The 18,370-nt window shown below is 46.7% G+C and overlaps 1 protein-coding gene across 2 annotated transcripts in view; it reads right to left on the bottom strand.

Moving 5' to 3' along the window:
- The window catches only part of LOC141978101 (pyroglutamylated RF-amide peptide receptor-like), an 85,636-nt gene extending 67,903 nt beyond the window's left edge, over positions 1-17,733 (bottom strand). For both annotated transcript variants that reach the window (XM_074939951.1, XM_074939950.1), the window contains exon 1: positions 16,566-17,733. In XM_074939951.1, coding sequence (XP_074796052.1) covers positions 16,566-16,908 — 343 coding nt within the window. In that variant the 5' untranslated portion in view covers positions 16,909-17,733. The remainder of the gene's footprint in view (positions 1-16,565) is intronic.
- Between the last annotated feature and the right edge of the window lie 637 nt (positions 17,734-18,370).

The raw sequence follows: 18,370 nt of genomic DNA on the forward strand, positions 1-18,370 counted from the left end.
ACCTCCCAGGCCGGTAAAGAGACTTGGGGCTGACAGGACTCAAGCATAGGATGGAGCATTTCCACGTCCTTGCTGCTTTCTGGGGAGTGGCAGCCAGCAGAGTGGCTAGGGAGCAAGTCAGCCCTGTTGATGGCCTGATGCTGGGCAGGGGATATCTGGTGGGGAGTCGTTGGGAAGCAGGCCAGCCCCTATGGTTGCCTCTTGCACTCCACTCCGAATGCTGGGTCAGTGGCAGCAGGAGGCAGCTGGGGGCAGTGTGTCCAGTCTGGTGGGGATTGTGGCTTGGCTGCGAGGTGAGGGAGACTGGCTGGAGCTGCAGGAGGAGGTGGCATGTTGGGGAAATAAGGGGGTTGGGTAGTGCCAGGCTGGGGGGGCCGCAGAGCATGCACGGGCATGGGTCTCCAAGGGGCAGTGCTGAAAAAAGTTAGGGAATCTCTGCTTTAGAGCTCTCCTCGGTGTACATCATTTGTTCTAACTGTGCACTGGAAATTTGAATTGTACTCTTGTCTTCCATCTCCTGTTCTCAGGCAGTTTTCCCTGTGTGCTGTTTATGGTTTTGCTTCTTTTGTTCCTTTTTGTATTTGAGGGGGAAAAAATTAAAAGATGAAATAAAAACACATTGTCAGTGTACAAGGGAAAAAACCCTCTGACAGAGTGGCGAATTATGAGCGCTGATAATATTGTAACTATAAATTCATAATAAACTGTATTATAGCCTGTAAATCATAATAACCTGTATTCATAATAACCTGTATGGGGCGGGAGGGATAGCTCAGTGGTTTGAGCTTTGGCCTGCTAAAACCAGGGTTGTGAGTTCAATCCTTCAGGGGGCCATTTAGGGATCTGGGGCAAAAATTGGGGATTGGTCCTGCTTTGAGCAGGGGGTTGGACTAGGTGACCTCCTGAGGTCCCTTCCAACCCTGATATTCTATGTATATCTTTGGCACCTTTCCTTACCTATCTCTGAGAGTTTTGAAAACAATTAATGGTGTTATCATAGCATCTGGGGGCCTTAGTCATGGATCAGGACTCTGTTGCACTAGGTATTGTACAAACAAAACAGAAGACCTTCCCTGATCCAAAGAGCTTACAACCTCAGTACAAGTCAAGAGACAAAAGATGGGTGCAGACAAATGGGGGACCACAAGGAATCAAGACAATAGTGGCCAGCATGATAGGCAGTTAATTAAGTTTCACAACACCTCTGTGATGTAGAACTTTCCAGAGAGAGAAACTGAGGCACAGAGCAATTAAATAATGTACCCTTGGTCATATGGGGCCAGATTTCCAAAGATATTTAGATGCCTGAAGATGCAGAGAGACACCTAGAGGGGTTTACCTGAGCGTCAGAGCAAGTTAGGTACCTAACTCCCCATGGATGGTCTTAAGTGCTTTTGAAAATTCCACTAGGTGCCCTTCTACATCTTTAGGCGCCTAAATACTTTTGAAAATCTGGCTCATGGACCCTTCCACTCTCCCCCACAATCCAACAAAGCCTTGTAGTACATACTTAACTTTAAGCACATGAGCAGAACCATTGACTTTACTGGCACTACTCCTGTGCTTAATGTTATAATAATCCCTAGCTCTTAAATAGCACTTTTCATCAGTAGGGCTCCAAATGATTTATAAAGGACGTTAGTGTCATTATCCTCATTTGTCAGATTGGGAAACTGAGGTACAGAGCGGGGAAGTGACTTGCCAAGGCCACTCAGCAGGCCAGTGGCCAAGCTGGGAATAGAATCCCAGGGATCTTGATGCTCACTGCTGGGTTTCAGAGACTGGACTTCCACCTGGGCTGAAACATCTACACTGCTAATTTTAGCCCCGCAGCCCCAACCAGTTGACCCAGGCTCTGAGGCAGTGTGGGATTTTCTGTCCAGTGTAGACATACCCTTAGTGTAGGCAGGGATCCATTGCGTTTAAAAATGTGTTGGCTGATTGTGGGTCTCTGGAGTTAACCACGCTGAAATGCAACTATCCTTGTTCTCACAAAAGGCAAAATCGTATTTAACCTCATTATTTCAAATGGCTTAGTTAATGCATTTTCCCACTCCAGGTAAGGCCATGTTTTAAATGGGAGCCTTGGAAACAAAAGTGGATTGATCCTTTGCCCCAAAGGTTGAGTTAAATATGCCACAGAATAGAGGGTTAGAGACCACTCGTGCTGTCTGTCCTTACTCTGATATAACAGATTACAGTCTAAGTCTCTAATACTTTCAAAGTCTTTCAAAGTCTCTAATACTCCCCCTAAATTGGATTTCATGGCCGGAAATACCTTGGCCAGCAAAGCAATTTGCTGACAATTTTTTTTTCTTCAAATCACGAAGCGAGTCTGGTTCAAAGAGGATCAAAACGCTGGATAAAAAAACACTGCTCCCAGTCCAAAAGTACTAATCAGCTTCAACAGCTCAGATCTACAACCCCCCTGCATTTTACTCATGACCCTCCTCCTGTGGCCAATCCAAACATTTTAACTGATGCTCTCATCAAGCTGGGAAAGGTTCAGATAGAGTGAAGTTACCGTTGCCAGTATAGATTTTTACAGCCACTGTTGCCTCCAGGGAAACAAAAATATTATATTGGCAAAGATCAGTTGGCTTATTTATTTGTATCAGTTTCCACTTTTAAAATGTCATGGAGATGCTCCGACATTTAAACCAATGTATAAAGGGCCTGATCCTACAATGTGTATCTCCCACTGACCTGAATTACAAGCAGGGGCAAGCTACCTAAAATAGACACACACAGGCTGTGTCTACACTACAGTGGCACAGCTGGAGCTACACAGCCTAGACGCTTGCTTCAGCAATGCAATGTTTTCTTCCGTCGCTGTAGTAAATCCACCCCCTCCAGAGGCGGTAGCTAAGCTGGTGGAAGAATTCTTCCTGCAACCTAGCGCTGTCTACACTAGAGCTTAGGTCCCCTTAATTATGTCTCCTGGGGCTGAGAATTTTTCACACCCCTGAGCGACGTAGCTAGGTCGGTCTGAGTTTTAGGTGTATACGAGGTCACAGACTGCAAAACTACTCTCACTGTTGCATCCCTTACAATATCACCAGCCAGAGCAACACAAAGGCAAGGTGAACGCACAAAGAGGAAATAAACTAATCCAACGTCAGCAGCAATACGTGTGACCTGATGGCCACCTAACCTGGAGCTTAGTGACCTACCCCGAAAGAGTGCATTCTGAAGGTTCAGGGTCCTCTTATGGGCAATCTTTGCAGCTCCTCTTGGTAAATTCAATTCCAGGCATTTGTGTGAAACAGATTGATTGTCAGGTGTGGGAGGTGGCTGGATGGGCTCAGAGCTCACCATTTACATGGCAGTGCTGGGCTCTGCGAATGCAAATCAGGGAAGACGTGGAGTCTGAGTTAGCTGGATGTAAAGTTGGGATAAAAGTTGGTGTTAACTTCTCCTAGCTTTGATGTGAAGAACAAAACACCCAGAGAATCTTCAGTAAAGTTGCTCGGAAAAGAGGAGGGAGGGGATTGTGATAATTTTCTCAGTTTCCCTTTTTATGACATTTTCCAAAATGTTGCCGGCTCATATTAAAAAAAAAAAAAAAAAAAAAAAGGGTGGGGAAATCACAAAAATGTCATAGGTATTTTTTCCGATCGCAACCCCCTGCGCCACTAGTTTTGACATTTCAAAAAATTTCAAGCAGTTCTGATCTTAAGTGAGAGGATGGGGTATAAGTAGAGTTAGCTCATGGAAGTACCAGGACAGGAGGGATCCTGTGAACCATGAAGCTGTGCTTTGTTGGGAATTTGTGAAGTTTTTAAGAACAGGTTAGACTGACCCTTGTCAGGGATGGTCAGTGATACCCAGACCTCAGTGGTTCAGGAGCCAAATTAGCAATCAGCATTACCCAAAAGAACCACAGTTGTGTGAATTCATTGTTTCATTTACCTATATATATTCATTCTCGCAGCAAAATGACTGATCCAATATTTTATCAAGGACAGTTGGTTAATAACATAGCAGAAGCCTCCTGACTGGTTAATAACTTTGGTTAATAATTCAATCACACAGTGTTTTAATACATGCTGCAAAGAACTGCAGGAGAGATATTAAAGAGCCACTTATGGCTCATAAGCCTCAGTCTGAGTATCACTGATCTAGGTATACTTAATTCGGCCTCAGCATGGGGGAGGGATGGACTTGATGACTTCTTGAGGTCCTTGCAGCCCTACATGTCTATGATTCCCTCAGCCTAAGAGCTAGTCTACACTAGAAAAATTATTCCAGTATAACTATGTCAGTTAGAGGTATGATTTTTTTACAGCTATAGCTAACCCAGTAAACACTCTAGTGTGGATGCATTTATGCCTGTATAAAAGTGCCTTATACCAGCATAGCTTATTCAGCTTATTCTCCTTCCTACGGAGGAATAGTTATACAGCTCTAAGGGCTTGTCTACATGGAAAGATAGCCCAAAATAGCTATTCTGCATTGCCTCTCCTTATGGACATGCTATTCTGCACTGAGCACCTTTGTTCGGTTTAGTTTAGTCCACTTTGGAATAGCTATTGTGCTTTAAATTCATACCCTAATTTATTCTGCATTACTTTCCCCATGGAGATAAGCCCTAAGAAAGAGAAGAGAAATATGAAGACCAAGAAGAAAATATATCATAACTGAAAGCAGCATTGTTCCTGCATCATCATTTTCCCCCAAAACATTTCTATAAAACATCTGCTGCTGCTTTAAAAAGATATTTCCCCTTGCTCAGCTGAACCTAGACAGAATATTTCAGAGGCACTAGACATTTTAAACTAGTCTATTTGGCCAACCAACCAAAAATAGTGTGTACTTTTAATATAGTACCTGGGATTTGTATAAAATTAATTTCAGAGCCTCTGGATCTCTGGCTCAGCCCAATAATTAAATAAGTCAAACTTGAACTAATATTTATTGAATTAGGGCTCTTGAGTGGCGCTTAGTGCCAGAGCTGGGCTGGACGGGATATATTGCCTGAGACACTAGCTGGAGTCAACCTGAAGAGGTCAGGAGAAATAATAATGCCTTCCAGGGATGCTGGACCAGCTGCCTTTGCTACTCTTCTAGGGCTAGATTGTTTCCCAAGGACACCTTCTCAATTCCCTCCTTGCTGAAGGGGAAATAGTAGTTTTGCAAGCAGACTTTACCAGCAACAATTCTCTCTGTCTCTCTCACGCACACAGAGAAAACAAACTAATTACACGAGTGAACCCGTGCCAAAGAAAATGGGTCTCCCCTGGGGACGAAGTGGCTTTTTATGGGTTTCAGAAAAGATGTCACAAATTGTTCTCAGTGGGGACAAGATACGGTTTGGGAGAAGATTTACCACTCTGGGCGGAATCAAAAGTAAGTTCTTTCATGAAAGAGTAGCTGCAATGCATGAGCTATAGCAAAACGTCTGGTGTAGGGGGCTGAGGCTCAAGGCACTGCAGGTGTGCATCTTCACTGGGTGTGTGATAGGGCAGGAGGGGAAAGCAGATAGGAAGGGCGGAGAGTGTGTTCAGGCTGAAGAACTGATCGAGATGCTGAGCTTGGCATTCTGCGAAAGACAAGCTGAGCTACATCTCGCTGAGCTGCGGCCTTTCTTACAGCCACATCTCTTCCCTCTTTCAATGGCACTTGCCAGCGTAGTAGCCGAGTACCTTGCAAGGTTAAAGGTTCATCCTTTATTCTTAGAATATGGGACTCTCCTCTTCGGTTTCTCCCAGTGAGAGAGCTGGCGATTCGTTCTTTCTCAATTGGGGCAGGGCTATTTTCAGAATTCCTGACCGCTGGCAGCTCCCGTCGAAGCCGATGTGCTTAGCAACCCTGACAAACGAGGCCCTGGGTATTATTGCTTGGGGAAACTTTAGTTGCAACAGATGTCTCGTGCCACATATCTTCAAGGCAGTGAAAATTGGGTTTGGCCTCTTTTCCTGCCAACGTTTCATGCTCTGGCTGTCATGATTGGTGTCCTTTGAACTCTGAGGTCCCTTTTAAGACTCCCTTCTAATTACAACTATGCTAAGAGTTTTATAATAACTTGTATCATTGCAATAGGTATTGGAGAGAATCTAGATCAGTTAGAGAGTGGAATAGTTCTCCAAGGGAATAATATTATTTTTGGTTTGCAGTTAGCTAGCACAGTGCAGGAGGGATTTGAGAGCACTTGGCAAATGTTAATTAATCTAGTCTCACAACACTGCTGTGAGAGACGGAGGTGGTATCCCGTTTTATAGAGGGGAGAATTGAAGCACAAAGATATGACTTGACCTCACAAGGGGTGTGTTTCACCATTGCCCTGTGCCTTGTGCAGTTAAAATGCTGCCAGTCTGATTTGCTACTGTGTTACTCACTTGCACAGGTGTGAATGACCCCCCAAAGTGCAGGGTATTAGTGGATTAGGCCCAGGAAGTCTGTGGTTAAGCAAATAACAGAACTCCTAGTCCTGTGCCTTACCTACCCTTCTTCTTCTCAAGTGCTAGAAACGCCAACACTTGAGTCACTGAACATCAGACTAGATAAATCATGGGATGGAACAGCTCTGCATGCCACAATCTACAGCTGGGCTCCCCAGATGGCACCAGAATAAGAGTTTCTGATTGTGGGAAATATAATTGATCCTCAGTCATTCTTCTTAGATATAAGGATCAGAGAGGATTTCCAGGACTTGCTCATTTAGAGCATTACTTGCGATGATTCAGATGAAACACCAGCTCCAGAAGCACATTTACCACCCTAAAAATGCACCTGGTTGGCATGATGAAACAGGAGAGAGCTGTGTTTCCACATATGAGCTGCATCACCTCATGTAGTAATAAACAGAGAACAAATTGGCTAGAAGCTACTTTCTGATGATGCACTCAGAGCAATAGGAAGAAAAAACTCGAAATTTGAATCAAATTATAGAAGAGAACAAGTACAGCCTGTGGACTTTCCAGCCTCAAATTTGGGGAAGAAGAGGTCTCCGCAGCCCTATAGCCCCCTCCATTGGAGGACAGGAGCAGAAACCCCGACGGCAGGAGAACCTCCAACCCAGCACATGGCCATTAAAGGAGCTTTTTGAGGAGCAATCCCCCATATGCGTAGGGGGTGCCGAAACTCAGAGAATGGATTCCTAGCATCCTGCCCCAGTGGTTCAGTTGTGTTTGGGGCCTTTCTGGACTGGAGGATGAGCAGGCAGCATGTGGGATACAATGGATATTTTAAGATGTTCTCCTGAGACATGGTTTTCTTTAGGTTGTCTCCATTTTTTCCCCACTCCTGAATTCATATGAAAAGTGTGCGTGTGTGTGTATATCATATATATAGATACAGAGATCAATAAAATTCCTAGCTACACATACACACCAGATGGTTCTCTGGGGTAAACTGGCATATACTATTGATTTCATTGGAGTACACTGATTTACCCTACCTGGGGATCTCACCCATATACCTTTTGTAGAGAAGGCCACAAAGCCCTGATTAAAACATAAGGATTCTGTGATATTTCTATGTGCCTTAAGGGATGAAGGAACTGATAATGAAAACAAGAGAAACTGTTTTGCCAGTTGCTAAAGAACAGATCATAGCACCGAGCATTATTACAGTTGAAACTACTGCACCATTGATCAAAGATATTAAAAGCGAGAGAAAACAGCGGAGTCTTTCTTCTGCAGCAGGAAACCTCGGCAAAAAGCTTGGCGCAGGTCACTTCAGCTTAAGATCAACACAAAGAAAACATTCGGCAGAGAACTGAGGGAAAGAGGAGAAACCATTTAAAGCTGATGGATGGGACTTCAAGAAACACCAGAGAACAAAAGCATTCTTGAGCTGATACTGAGAATGTGGAATTCACTCCTGTGCAGAAGGCCAGTGTAAGGACTTAGGTGGTGCATAGATTTCTGTAGGGGGTTGAATTTCACCCACGGGGCTTTGCTATGGCTTGGGTGAGAAAGTGAGGAGCTCAGTCAAGGTATTATGCCTACACTGCAGCCAGGGGTCTAAAATGGCAGCTCATGTAGAAGTCTCTGTGCTAGCTGTACTTGCTAAAAATAGAAGTGAGGCTGCAGAAGTGCGGGCAGCAGTGTGGGCTGCACAAGTGAGTACGTACCTGGAGACCCAGGTGGGCTTATACAGCCAGGGTGTGGCATCTTCACGTCTAGTGTTAGCGAGTTAGCCAGAGTAGAGCTGGCCTGCGTACATCGACATGGGCTGCCATTCACACCCCCAACTGCAGTGTAGAGGTACCCTTCAAGTAGAGATGAGTGTACTGAGTTGGGCAGGCAAGTACACAGGATGGCCTAAGTGGGAGTTCATAATTATTGCAATATAGGGCAAATATAACCAGTGGACCATGTCGTGGAGATTAATCATTTTCCTTTTCGGAAAGGCAGCAATGGCAGAGAGCCATGTTAAACATGGAGCAAGTGCCTGGGGTTAGATGAGCATTTTGTTAAAGTGCGAGTGGACAGCTTCTGTCTGTCTTACTCACCCTGTGAACTGTGGGCTGAAGGACTTTTGGGGACGACTTCAATAGATGCTGCCCTAAACATTATGGCACAATTCAGCAAAACGTTTTTGGGCTTAAGTCCACCCCTTTCATCAAAGCACTAAAGCGTGTGTCTTAAGTCCCATTGAAGTCAATTAAGCTAAAGGTTCAAAATGTGCTTATGCTCTTTGCTGAATGATGGACTGCTGAATTCAGGACTATGATAAGGACCCACATGTGAGAATTCCCTCTTCATGCTGATCAGCAGCCAAATTCTGTTGTCTCACCCATGTAAATAGTCCCATTAATTTAAATCCACACACCATCTTGGACTTTTCTTAATTATCTATCTTTAATCTGGTATTAAAATAAAATATAAAAATAGAATATAGGCATATAGAAAAGTCGTACCAGTTTGTTACCATACCTGCAATGCTGCAAAGCCCTGGTGGCTTATCCAAAGGAAATATTGAAGGGATATTATTTTCAGCAAAATAAAACAGCAGTAACACCAAATAATTACATGGATCAGCAGGAAGCCCAGGGAGAAATCAAAAATCCTGACCATGTTGAAACAACTGCTAGAAATGGGGGAAGATTTGGCAAACAAGCAATGTAAATTAGTCATAGAGATCTATGCAACACTAGGACAGGAACCTGAGACTAATTCTTGCTTGCCTTGTCATGGGTGTAAAATGTCGCCAGATCAGAATCATCCATTCATCACTCTGGTGCATGAATCAAACCCCCGAATAGAATAAAAAGATGTAGTGAGTTGCTCACATGGGCAGCAACTTAAAATGAAAGGTGAAAGTGAATGATGCATAAGCATAAAATGTGTCCTCACTTCCCATACTGCCTGGACAAAAGAAACGAATCCAGTTTTTCTCTCTGTGATACATCCCTGAAACAAAATGAGTGGAAAGATAACCAACACAGGCACAGTTTTGTGCCCAGTTCTGCCACATTTGCACTGGAGTAAATCAGAAATAGCTCAGTTATGATCAGTGGAGTTGCAGAAGTAAACTCGTGTACGTCAGGCCCTTTAAGGCAATTTACATTGTCACTATTAAGCAGAGATGAACAGGGAACGTTGTGTCAAGGCATTCCCCAGGGGTGACTGGCATCTTGGCCCAAAAGTGGGGATGAACTGGGGACCATGGACATGAGTATCTACTGGAGTGGCTGGGATTTTTTTGACTGCGTGTTTTTTCCATTGGAAAATGCCAATTTGTCAAAACAAGAACATACCTCTTTCCATCAGTGTTCATGATGAAGGTTTCTCACATCCGGGATGGAATTTCTGTGGGGAAGGAGAGGGACCCCAGAATAGCTAATAGCCTGGTGGTGAGGGTATTGATGCAGGTTGTGGGGAGACACAGATTCAAGTCCCTGCTCTGTCTGATTTGGAGTTGCTCTAGTCATACACATGATCTTTCTGATTTGGAGCAGGGTCTTGAACCTGGGTCTCCTACATCTTGGATGAATGCCCTAAACATCAGTCTCTGAGTCTGCCCCAATGAATAATTCATTATTTATACAAAGCGGAACAGCTCCAATAGGAGAGACTGATTTTCTACCCCAGTGGTTAAGGCTCTCACTGGGGATGTCAAAATTCTGCTTCAAGTTCCTGCTTCAAATCAGGCAGAGCTAGGATATAAACCTGTTTCTTCCGCATCCTGGGTGAATGCCCTACCACCAGGCTATGGGCTATTCTGAGCTTGCTGGGGTCTCTTTCCCCCCCTCACATTTTTTCCCATAACTTTCAAAAGGTCTCAGTTTTGTTCTGAATCAGAATGAAAACAGATCTCAAAAGCTCAGCATTGTTCATGAAATGGAATTCTTGTTTGCCAGCCAGCCCTAGCCTCTACAGCTGTAGCCAAAGAGCCAGGCTCTGTAGCTCTGGGCTTGTAACAGCCCATATCGTCCGTGGATCAGATACAGAGGAGTACGTGTATAACACACTCTGGCTAATGAGTTACAATTGCAGAAATGATAGATGACCATTTCTTAACTCAAAAAGTTGTGCAGCCAGCATGGGGGAACTCTTTATTAGATCTTGTCTTAACAGATAAAGAGAAACTGATTATAGAACTAAAAATCAACAGTAGTTTAGATACAAATGATCATGACTTGATCACATTTATAACCTAAAGAATATGCTCTAGGAAGTATTTTTAGGGAATTTCTATCCTTTGTGCTCTACAGGAGGTCAGACTCACAATGGAATATATGGGTATGTCTACACTACAAAATTAGGTCCATTTTATTTAAGTCGATATTGAGCCTCCAATTTAAGCAAGTTGATTTTGCATGTCCCCACTATGTTCATTGTGTTGGCAGAGCACATCCTCACTAGCAGGCTTGCATTGACTCACGGAGCGCTGCACTGTGGGTAGCTATCCCACAGTGCACGTAGCCAAATGGAACGTTGGGCTGGGCTTGCAATGCTTCATGGGACCAAAACATTTGCACAGGTGATTATGGGAACATGGCATTGGCCTCCCATGATGCACTTACTTACCTTCCTCCCTGAACTCAACGGCAAACGAACCAAGCCTTTTTCACGCCTTTTTTCCTCAGCCTGGGTCACCAGCGCAGATGCCATAGCACGGCACGCATGGACCCCGCTCAGCAGTACACTGTTGTTGTGAGCATTACAAACACCTCGCACCTTATCCTGCAGTATTTACTCAGCCGGAGCAGGAGCCGCTGCGCAGAACAATGTGATGCCACGCAAGCAGCCCTGCTGGAAGCCCGGGAGCGGAGCAATTTGCAGATGGTGGCGACAGTCGTGCATCACCTTGACACAGTGGAGTGCCGCTTCTGGGCCTGGGAAACAAGCACTGACTGGTGGGACCACCTAGTTATGCAGCTATGGGATGATGAGAAGTGGCTGCGAAACTTTCGAACACGCAACGCCACTTTCATGGAACTGTGCGAAGAGCTTTCCCCAGCCCTGAAGTGCAGCAATACTAAAAGGCGAGCTGCTGTGACAGTTGAGAAGCGAGTGGCGATAGCTCTGTGGAAGCTTTCAACGCCGGATTGCTACCGGTCAGTGGGGAATCAATTCAGAGTGGGTAAATCTACCGTGGGGTCTGCTGTGATCCAAGTTGCCAGGGCAATCAATAGACTTCTGCTAAGAAGGGTAGTGACTCTGGGCAACGTGCAGGACATAGTGAATGATTTTGCCGTGATGGGGTTCCCTAACTGTGGTGGGGCAATAGATGGATAGATCCCTATCTTGGCACCAGAGCACCTTGCCAAAGAGTACATAAACCAAAAGGGGTACTTCTCAATGGTGTTGCAAGCACTGGTGGATCACAGGGGCCACTTCACCAACATCAACGTGGGATAGTCGGAAAGGTGCATGACACACGGATCTTTAGGAACTCCAGTCTGTTCAGAAAGTAGCAAGCAGGAACTTTCTTTCCAGACTACAGAATAATCATTGGTGATGTTGAAATGCCAATCGTGATCCTGGGAGACCCAGCCTACTCCTTGCTCCCATGGCTCATGAAGCTGTACACAGGCAGCCTGGACAGCAGCAAGGAGAGGTTCAACCATAAGCTGAGCAAGTGCAGAATGGTGGTGGAATGTGCCTTTGGATGTTTAAAAGCCCACTGGCATAGTTTGCTTACTAGGTTAGACCTCAGTGAAAGCAGTATCCCCATTCAGTGCCTTACTATCCCCACTGTTGTTGCTGCCTGCTGTGTGCTCCATAATATCTGTGAAACAAAGGGAGAAAAGTTTCCGGTGGGGTGGGGCATTAAGGTAGAGTGGCTGGCAGCCAGTTTTGAGCTGCAAGACACCAGGGCAATAAGAAGAGCACATCGAGGTGCGCTGCGTCTCTGTGAGACTTTGAAAACTAGTTTAATCAATGCCCCACAGTAATGTGACACTTATGTGTGTTGTTCCTTACCTAGCTGTCCCCTTCATTGCATTTAGTCCCCTGTAAACTACACCCCCACTAACCATTGTGTGCTGAATTAATAAAGAGCTGTTTCTCCTCAATCCATTAATTTCTTTTATGCTCACAAACATAGAGAGATGTCAAAGAAAATTATGATAACCTAGGGCTAAGGGGCTGATAACACTGAGGTGGGAGTGGGGTAAAAGGGAGAAACAAGGACAACTTGCTTACAGCTGCCCTGCAATAACAATCAAAAGTGTGGGAATGGGTGCCTTCTGGTCCTTGTACCCTCCCCTGGAGTAGAGTGCAAGGGACACTGGACTTTCCCCCCATTGCCTCCGCATCCTAGGATGTCTGGGAGGGAAGGATGTGGAACTTGGCGACAATGGCAACAGGTTCAGCATAGGCTGCAGCGGGACGCTAGCGTCCATCTGCCTTTCTTGAACCTCAGCCAGATGCCTCAACATGTCTGTTTGCTCCCTCATAATCCGCACCATTTCGTTCTGCGTGTCACACTCATGTTCCCTGCATGCTCTCCTGTCCTCGTGGTAGTTGTGCAGGCTGTCGGACAGTGAAGCCCTCCATGCCCTGAGCTCCATCTTGTCACTCTCGGAGGCGCACATTAATTCCTTGAACATGTCCTCCTGAGTCTTCTTTTTCCGCCTTCTAATCAGGGAAAGTCTCTGTCCTGGTGTGGAGGATGCACCGATGGACAAGGTTTCAGCTGCAAAAAGTACAAAGCACAAGGGTAGCACTGACAGTGCATAAATTGTTTCTGGTGCAAGGCTAAATCTTTGTATAAAAAGTAACACCCCTCAATGCACTTTCCTGCAAGCCACAGTGTAACCACAACCACGGGCTACTGCAACAGTCGGTTTGCTGCTCCAGCCATAGTGAGTAAGGCCATGAGGCGGGGGGAAGAGATCTTGTGCTGCAGCTTTTAATAAGACATCCTTGGGATCAGTGGTTCCAACCTCAGCACAGACCCCTTTCCCATAGCAACCAGGATGGTGCTTGAGGACAGGCACCAGCGTAAAGCCGCACAAATAGTTTCATTGTTACAAAAGCAGCCCTGGGTTGGGGTGGAAGGGAGACGAACAGGAAGTGTCACCCCCCGCCTTCTCTAAATGCTGGCTGCAATACAGGGTGATCCCTTCCAACCACAGCCAGGACAGATTCAGGAAAGCATGGTTGTGTGACCCAGAATTCACCAAACTTATCAAATTGTTTTCAGTTTAAGGGCTAGCATTTAAAACTTCCCCCGTTTCCCCTAGGTAACCATATGCAATATCACTCTCCTGAGGGTAACAGAGGCAGAAAGGGAGCAGATGCTGCAAGCATCTGGGTACAGACCTGGTCCTTATGCTGTAATGCTGTGTGCCACAATGATGCCAGAAGAGTTAATACTGGAGTGGCACGGGAAAGTGTAGTACCGTGGTGGACGAAATAAGGCAGGCCTTCCCAGAAACCTTCTGCAAAGGATTGCAGAGTACCTCCACGAAAGCTTCCTAGAGAGCTCCATGGAGGATTCCAGGGCCATCCCCGGGCACATAAATAGTCTTTTTCGGAGCGCACCCTCGGCGTAGCTGGAGTGGCCACCGATAACCACTATCCCATTTTTTTAAATCAGATTCAACATTAAAGATAATATGTAACCCCAACAGTTTGATTGGAAATGTGTACTCACCAGAGGTGCCTTTCCTGGCATCACGCTCCACCGCCAACTGGTCCTGTGAGGGGGATGACCTCCAGAGTTTAAAAAAAGTTCTTGGCTTTCGGGGATAATGGATCCTCCACTTGCCTGCTGCGCATTCTCCTCATCCTCCCCTTTCTCATCAACAGTGCCCTCCTTGTTGTTGCCTGAGGTCGCCCGGGGCTCCTGGGAGGTCTCCACAGAGTGTTTCAGGGTAGTGGTGGGGTCGCTGCCCAGAATCACATGCAGCTCCTCATAGAAGCGTCATGTCTGTGGCTCAGAACCAGAGCAGCTGTTCACCTCCCTTGTCTTCTGGTATGCTTGCTGAAGCTCCTTTATTTTCACATGGCACTGATGTGTGTCCCTGGTGTAGCTCTTCTCCCCCATGCCCGCCGCGATTTTGGCATAGATGTCAGCCTTTTTTCTGCTAGTTCGGAGCTCTGCCTGTACGGACTCTTCTCCCCACACAGCAGTAAGATCCAGTGTCTCCTGTGTCCTCCATGCTGGAGTGCGTTTGCAGCCTTGCGCATCCGTGGTCAGCTGTGCTGACAAGCTCTCCATGTCGATCAAACAGGAAATGAAAATTCAAAAGTTCCCCGGGCTTCAATGGGTGGGGGTTGTTTCCTGTGTACCTGGCAGAAGTGCAGTGGAGTTGAAAGTGCTCTCCGGAGCGGTCACAGCAGAGCACTGTGGGACACCTCCTGGAGGCCAATTCCTTCGAATTACACAGCACAGTGTCTACACTATCCCCATGTTGATGCGTGGCTGTCGACTGAAGCACGATGCCTCTCACGGAGGTGGAGTACAGAAGTCAACTTTACAAGCCCTTTAGGTCCGGAGAAGGGACTCAGTAGTGTAGACACATACATTATTAACTCGACCTAACACGGCATATGTCGACCTAACTTTGTAGTGTAGAGCAGGCCTATGAATCTAATGGGATGCACTGGAGTCTGGTTTTAGTGACGACATCCTGTAGTGATTATTCAGTTACATATCTATCTAACTTTATGACTATTATTTTGCCCCTCAGTCCAACCAGTGGGGCATTCAGATTTTAACACTCAGATTGGCCACATTTCCTCTGGTTTTCCCTCCTGCTTTCAGAGGGAAATACTTGTTGACAGTAAGCAGCAACTGAAAAGGTTATTGCTTGTGGGCATGCCACTTAGAGCCATGTGACTGAACTCACTCTGTTCTTGCCTAATAAAAACTTCACTTCTAGGGCCATTTGTGAAGATCCCAGTGTGATGTGTCTTGATGAATTGATTCAGTTATCATATTCTTGTCAAGCTCTAAGCGCATAGCTTGATTTCAGTGGGTATTAAACACCCTTTGACTAGTGTCCTGGTGATTTTTACTCCTCCTCTCTGAATGTCAGAGCATGCCACATTTTCTTTTGTATAACTCGGTACCACATAACACAATGGGGTTCTAATCTATAAATAGGGCTCACAGGCACTCTGGTAATACAAATAAATAATAATATAAAAACACCACAGCCACATACATGCAAATTTAAATGATAAAATGTGGATATTAGCATTACCTTTCATACCCAGCATAAAGGGACACTCGTAACTCATTTGTGAGCCAATAACATGTTTTCCCAGTCTAAGTGACAGGTTCTGAATTGTAACTACAAAGAGAGACTCAGAAAACAATACAAGCTGACAAAGATAATAGAAAACGAAGAGGTGGAGATTGCAAATTGTTAGCAAAACACAAAACCATCTTGTGTGAGTTTATTGCATTTTTATTTTTTACAAGGTTATGAAGGTTTATTTTCTGCATGTGACCCTAATTTCTTTTAAAAACTGGAAATAGCCACAATTTATTGAGCTGTTTGCAACATGAAAGTGTTGTGATAGAATTTGCAAAAGCAATTACCAGAGTACAACTCCCTCCCACACCCAGAGGCTGATGGAATGATTTGTTAAGTGTGGAAGGATCTGAATTATTCCAACAGCTTTTAAAATGATTCCACTTACTCAGCTCAAGAGGAGGAACATCCGGTTTTGAAAGAACAAAGTATGGACATGGTCTATAACTTAGCCAGCTAGCTCGCTATAAGGCACGGGAGGGACGATTGGTTAATGGGCAGTAGCCAACCTGTAGCAGATCTCAAGCCTTGGGGAAAGAATCATAGGACTGGAAGGGACCTCAGGAGGTCATCTAGTCCAGTCCCTTGCACTCAAGGCAGGACTAAGTATTATCTAGACCATCCGTGACAAGTGTTTGTCTAACTTGCTCTTAAAAATCCCCAATGATGGAGAGTCCACAGCCTCCCTAGGCAATTTATTCCAGTGCTTAACACCCTGACAGTTTGGAAGTTTTTCCTAATGTCCAACCTAAACCTCCCTTGCTGCAATTTAAACCCATTGCTTCTTGTCCTATCCTCAGAGGTTAAGATCAATTTTTCTCCCTCCTCCTTGTAACAACCTTTTATGTACTTGAAAGAAGAAAGGGGAAGGGTGGGAGTGAGCCCACTTGGGCAGACTTACCACCTAGCCACTCTGAGGAGACGTTCTGCAGGAGAGTGAAAGGGATGCAGAAGAAAGTGACCAGCAGGTCACTGCACGCCAGGGAGCAGATGAAAATATTGGTGGCCGTTCTCATGGCTTTCTGCCGGATGATGATGTAGACCACCAGGCTGTTGCCCAGAAGAGCCAGCGCGAAGATGATGATGTAGAGCACCAGGAAGGTAACCTTGGCACTGGGAGGCAGCTCTGGGATGTAGACGAGGGGTTTGAGGCCGTAGGCGGCAATGAACTCTTCCCTGGTCATGTTGTGCTCCTCCAGGAGCCTGTTGAGCGCCTCCGGGCTCACGTTCAGCCTCCTCTCCATGGTGCTGGTCCCTGGTGGGAGCCCGGGGCATGGGGCGCTCACCCCGGAGCCTTGTCCTTGGTGCTGAGCCCAGGCCCCCAGGCACCCAGCGCGCTCTCCAGGGTGCTGGAGCCTCGAGTCGCTGCGCTCCGGCTGCGCTCCACGGCGTGTGACTCCGGGCTCTGCTCACCGCGGGGCCCGGTCTGCAGCGCGGACTCCTGGGCTGGGCTCAGCCGCCGAACGCCGGGCCGGCGCGCTCTCCGTGGTGCTGACCTCTGGAGTGGCTCCGTGCCCCAGCCCTGGCAGCTCCGCTCGGTCTGCGCTCCAGGCTGCCAAACGGCGCGCTCCGCGCAGCCAGCGAGCCCAACAGCAAGCGCCCTGCCTTCCCCTCCAGGGACGCAGCGTGCGCGCTGGGATTGAAACAGCGCCTCCTGCCACTGCCCCCTGGGCAAGAATAATGACCGTGTCCGGCGAAGACGAGTTCCTGAGCAGCCGCAGCTTGCTAGGGGGCTGTGCTGCCGGACTCGGCACTGTCTGGGTGCTCTGCAGCCCGCTTTGCTCTGTCTCCGTGTGTCTCTCTCTCCTTTAGTAGCCTCGCTGCTGAGATCTGAAGAGGTGAGCGATGGCTTATCACTCCAGTTCTGGCAGAGCAGTTTCTCTCTTCCTCCCAGGACTAGGGAGGCACAGGGGAAGCCGCATTCCCATCCCTAAACAGAAATTGCTGCATGACACATTCCCATGGTATTTCCATGCGCCCTGGGCTGATTGGTAAATTGGTGGCACCAGGGGTTTCCTCTGGGGCAGAGGAGATCACAGGCAAATGACAGAGTATGCGGCTGTCAATCCTGGCTCATTAAACGTGCAGACCGCTAGACTCCAATCAGAAAAAGAAAGCGGGGCTCGAATAATCTCTCCTTTCAATTGACCTCAAATGCAGCCGCGTGCAGCCATCAGGGGGGCTTTTCTTGTGGCCACAGCTTCCTGGGCAGTGATTGGGGGGCGGGGAGAGGAAGCATCAGCCCCTCCCCAGGGGTCACCAGCAGTGGTTGGGCCCCTCTGGAGACACACAAGCCAGAGGAGCAGGTAGTCAGTGAGTTCCGCACCTTCCCGGGGGCAGTGGGGTTGGGCTTCAGCCCTGGGGTGGCCGGTGGCAGGTCCAGCCAAGGGGCTTTGGGCTCTGTCCCCTGGCTGTGTGGTGGTGGGCTCTAGCCTGAGCTCACCCCCCTCATCACCTCTGGCTCCAGCTGCCTCCCACAGTGCCCCATCGCCCTTGGAACGGGCTTGCCGGGGCTGAGTAAGTCTGCTGCAAAAAGTGATGTTAACAATCATACAAATCTCACTTTTCACAGCAGACTTACTTATAGCTAGAATATATATATATATATAAAACAAAAAGAAAAAAGACAAGAACATTCAAAGCACCTTATTTGTGTTTCTATTCTGTTTTGGTTCAGTAAAGAATAGATATAACTGTACATAATTT

This window comes from Natator depressus, chromosome 26 (genome assembly GCF_965152275.1).
Source record: "Natator depressus isolate rNatDep1 chromosome 26, rNatDep2.hap1, whole genome shotgun sequence".
Taxonomy (NCBI): Eukaryota; Metazoa; Chordata; order Testudines; family Cheloniidae; genus Natator; species Natator depressus.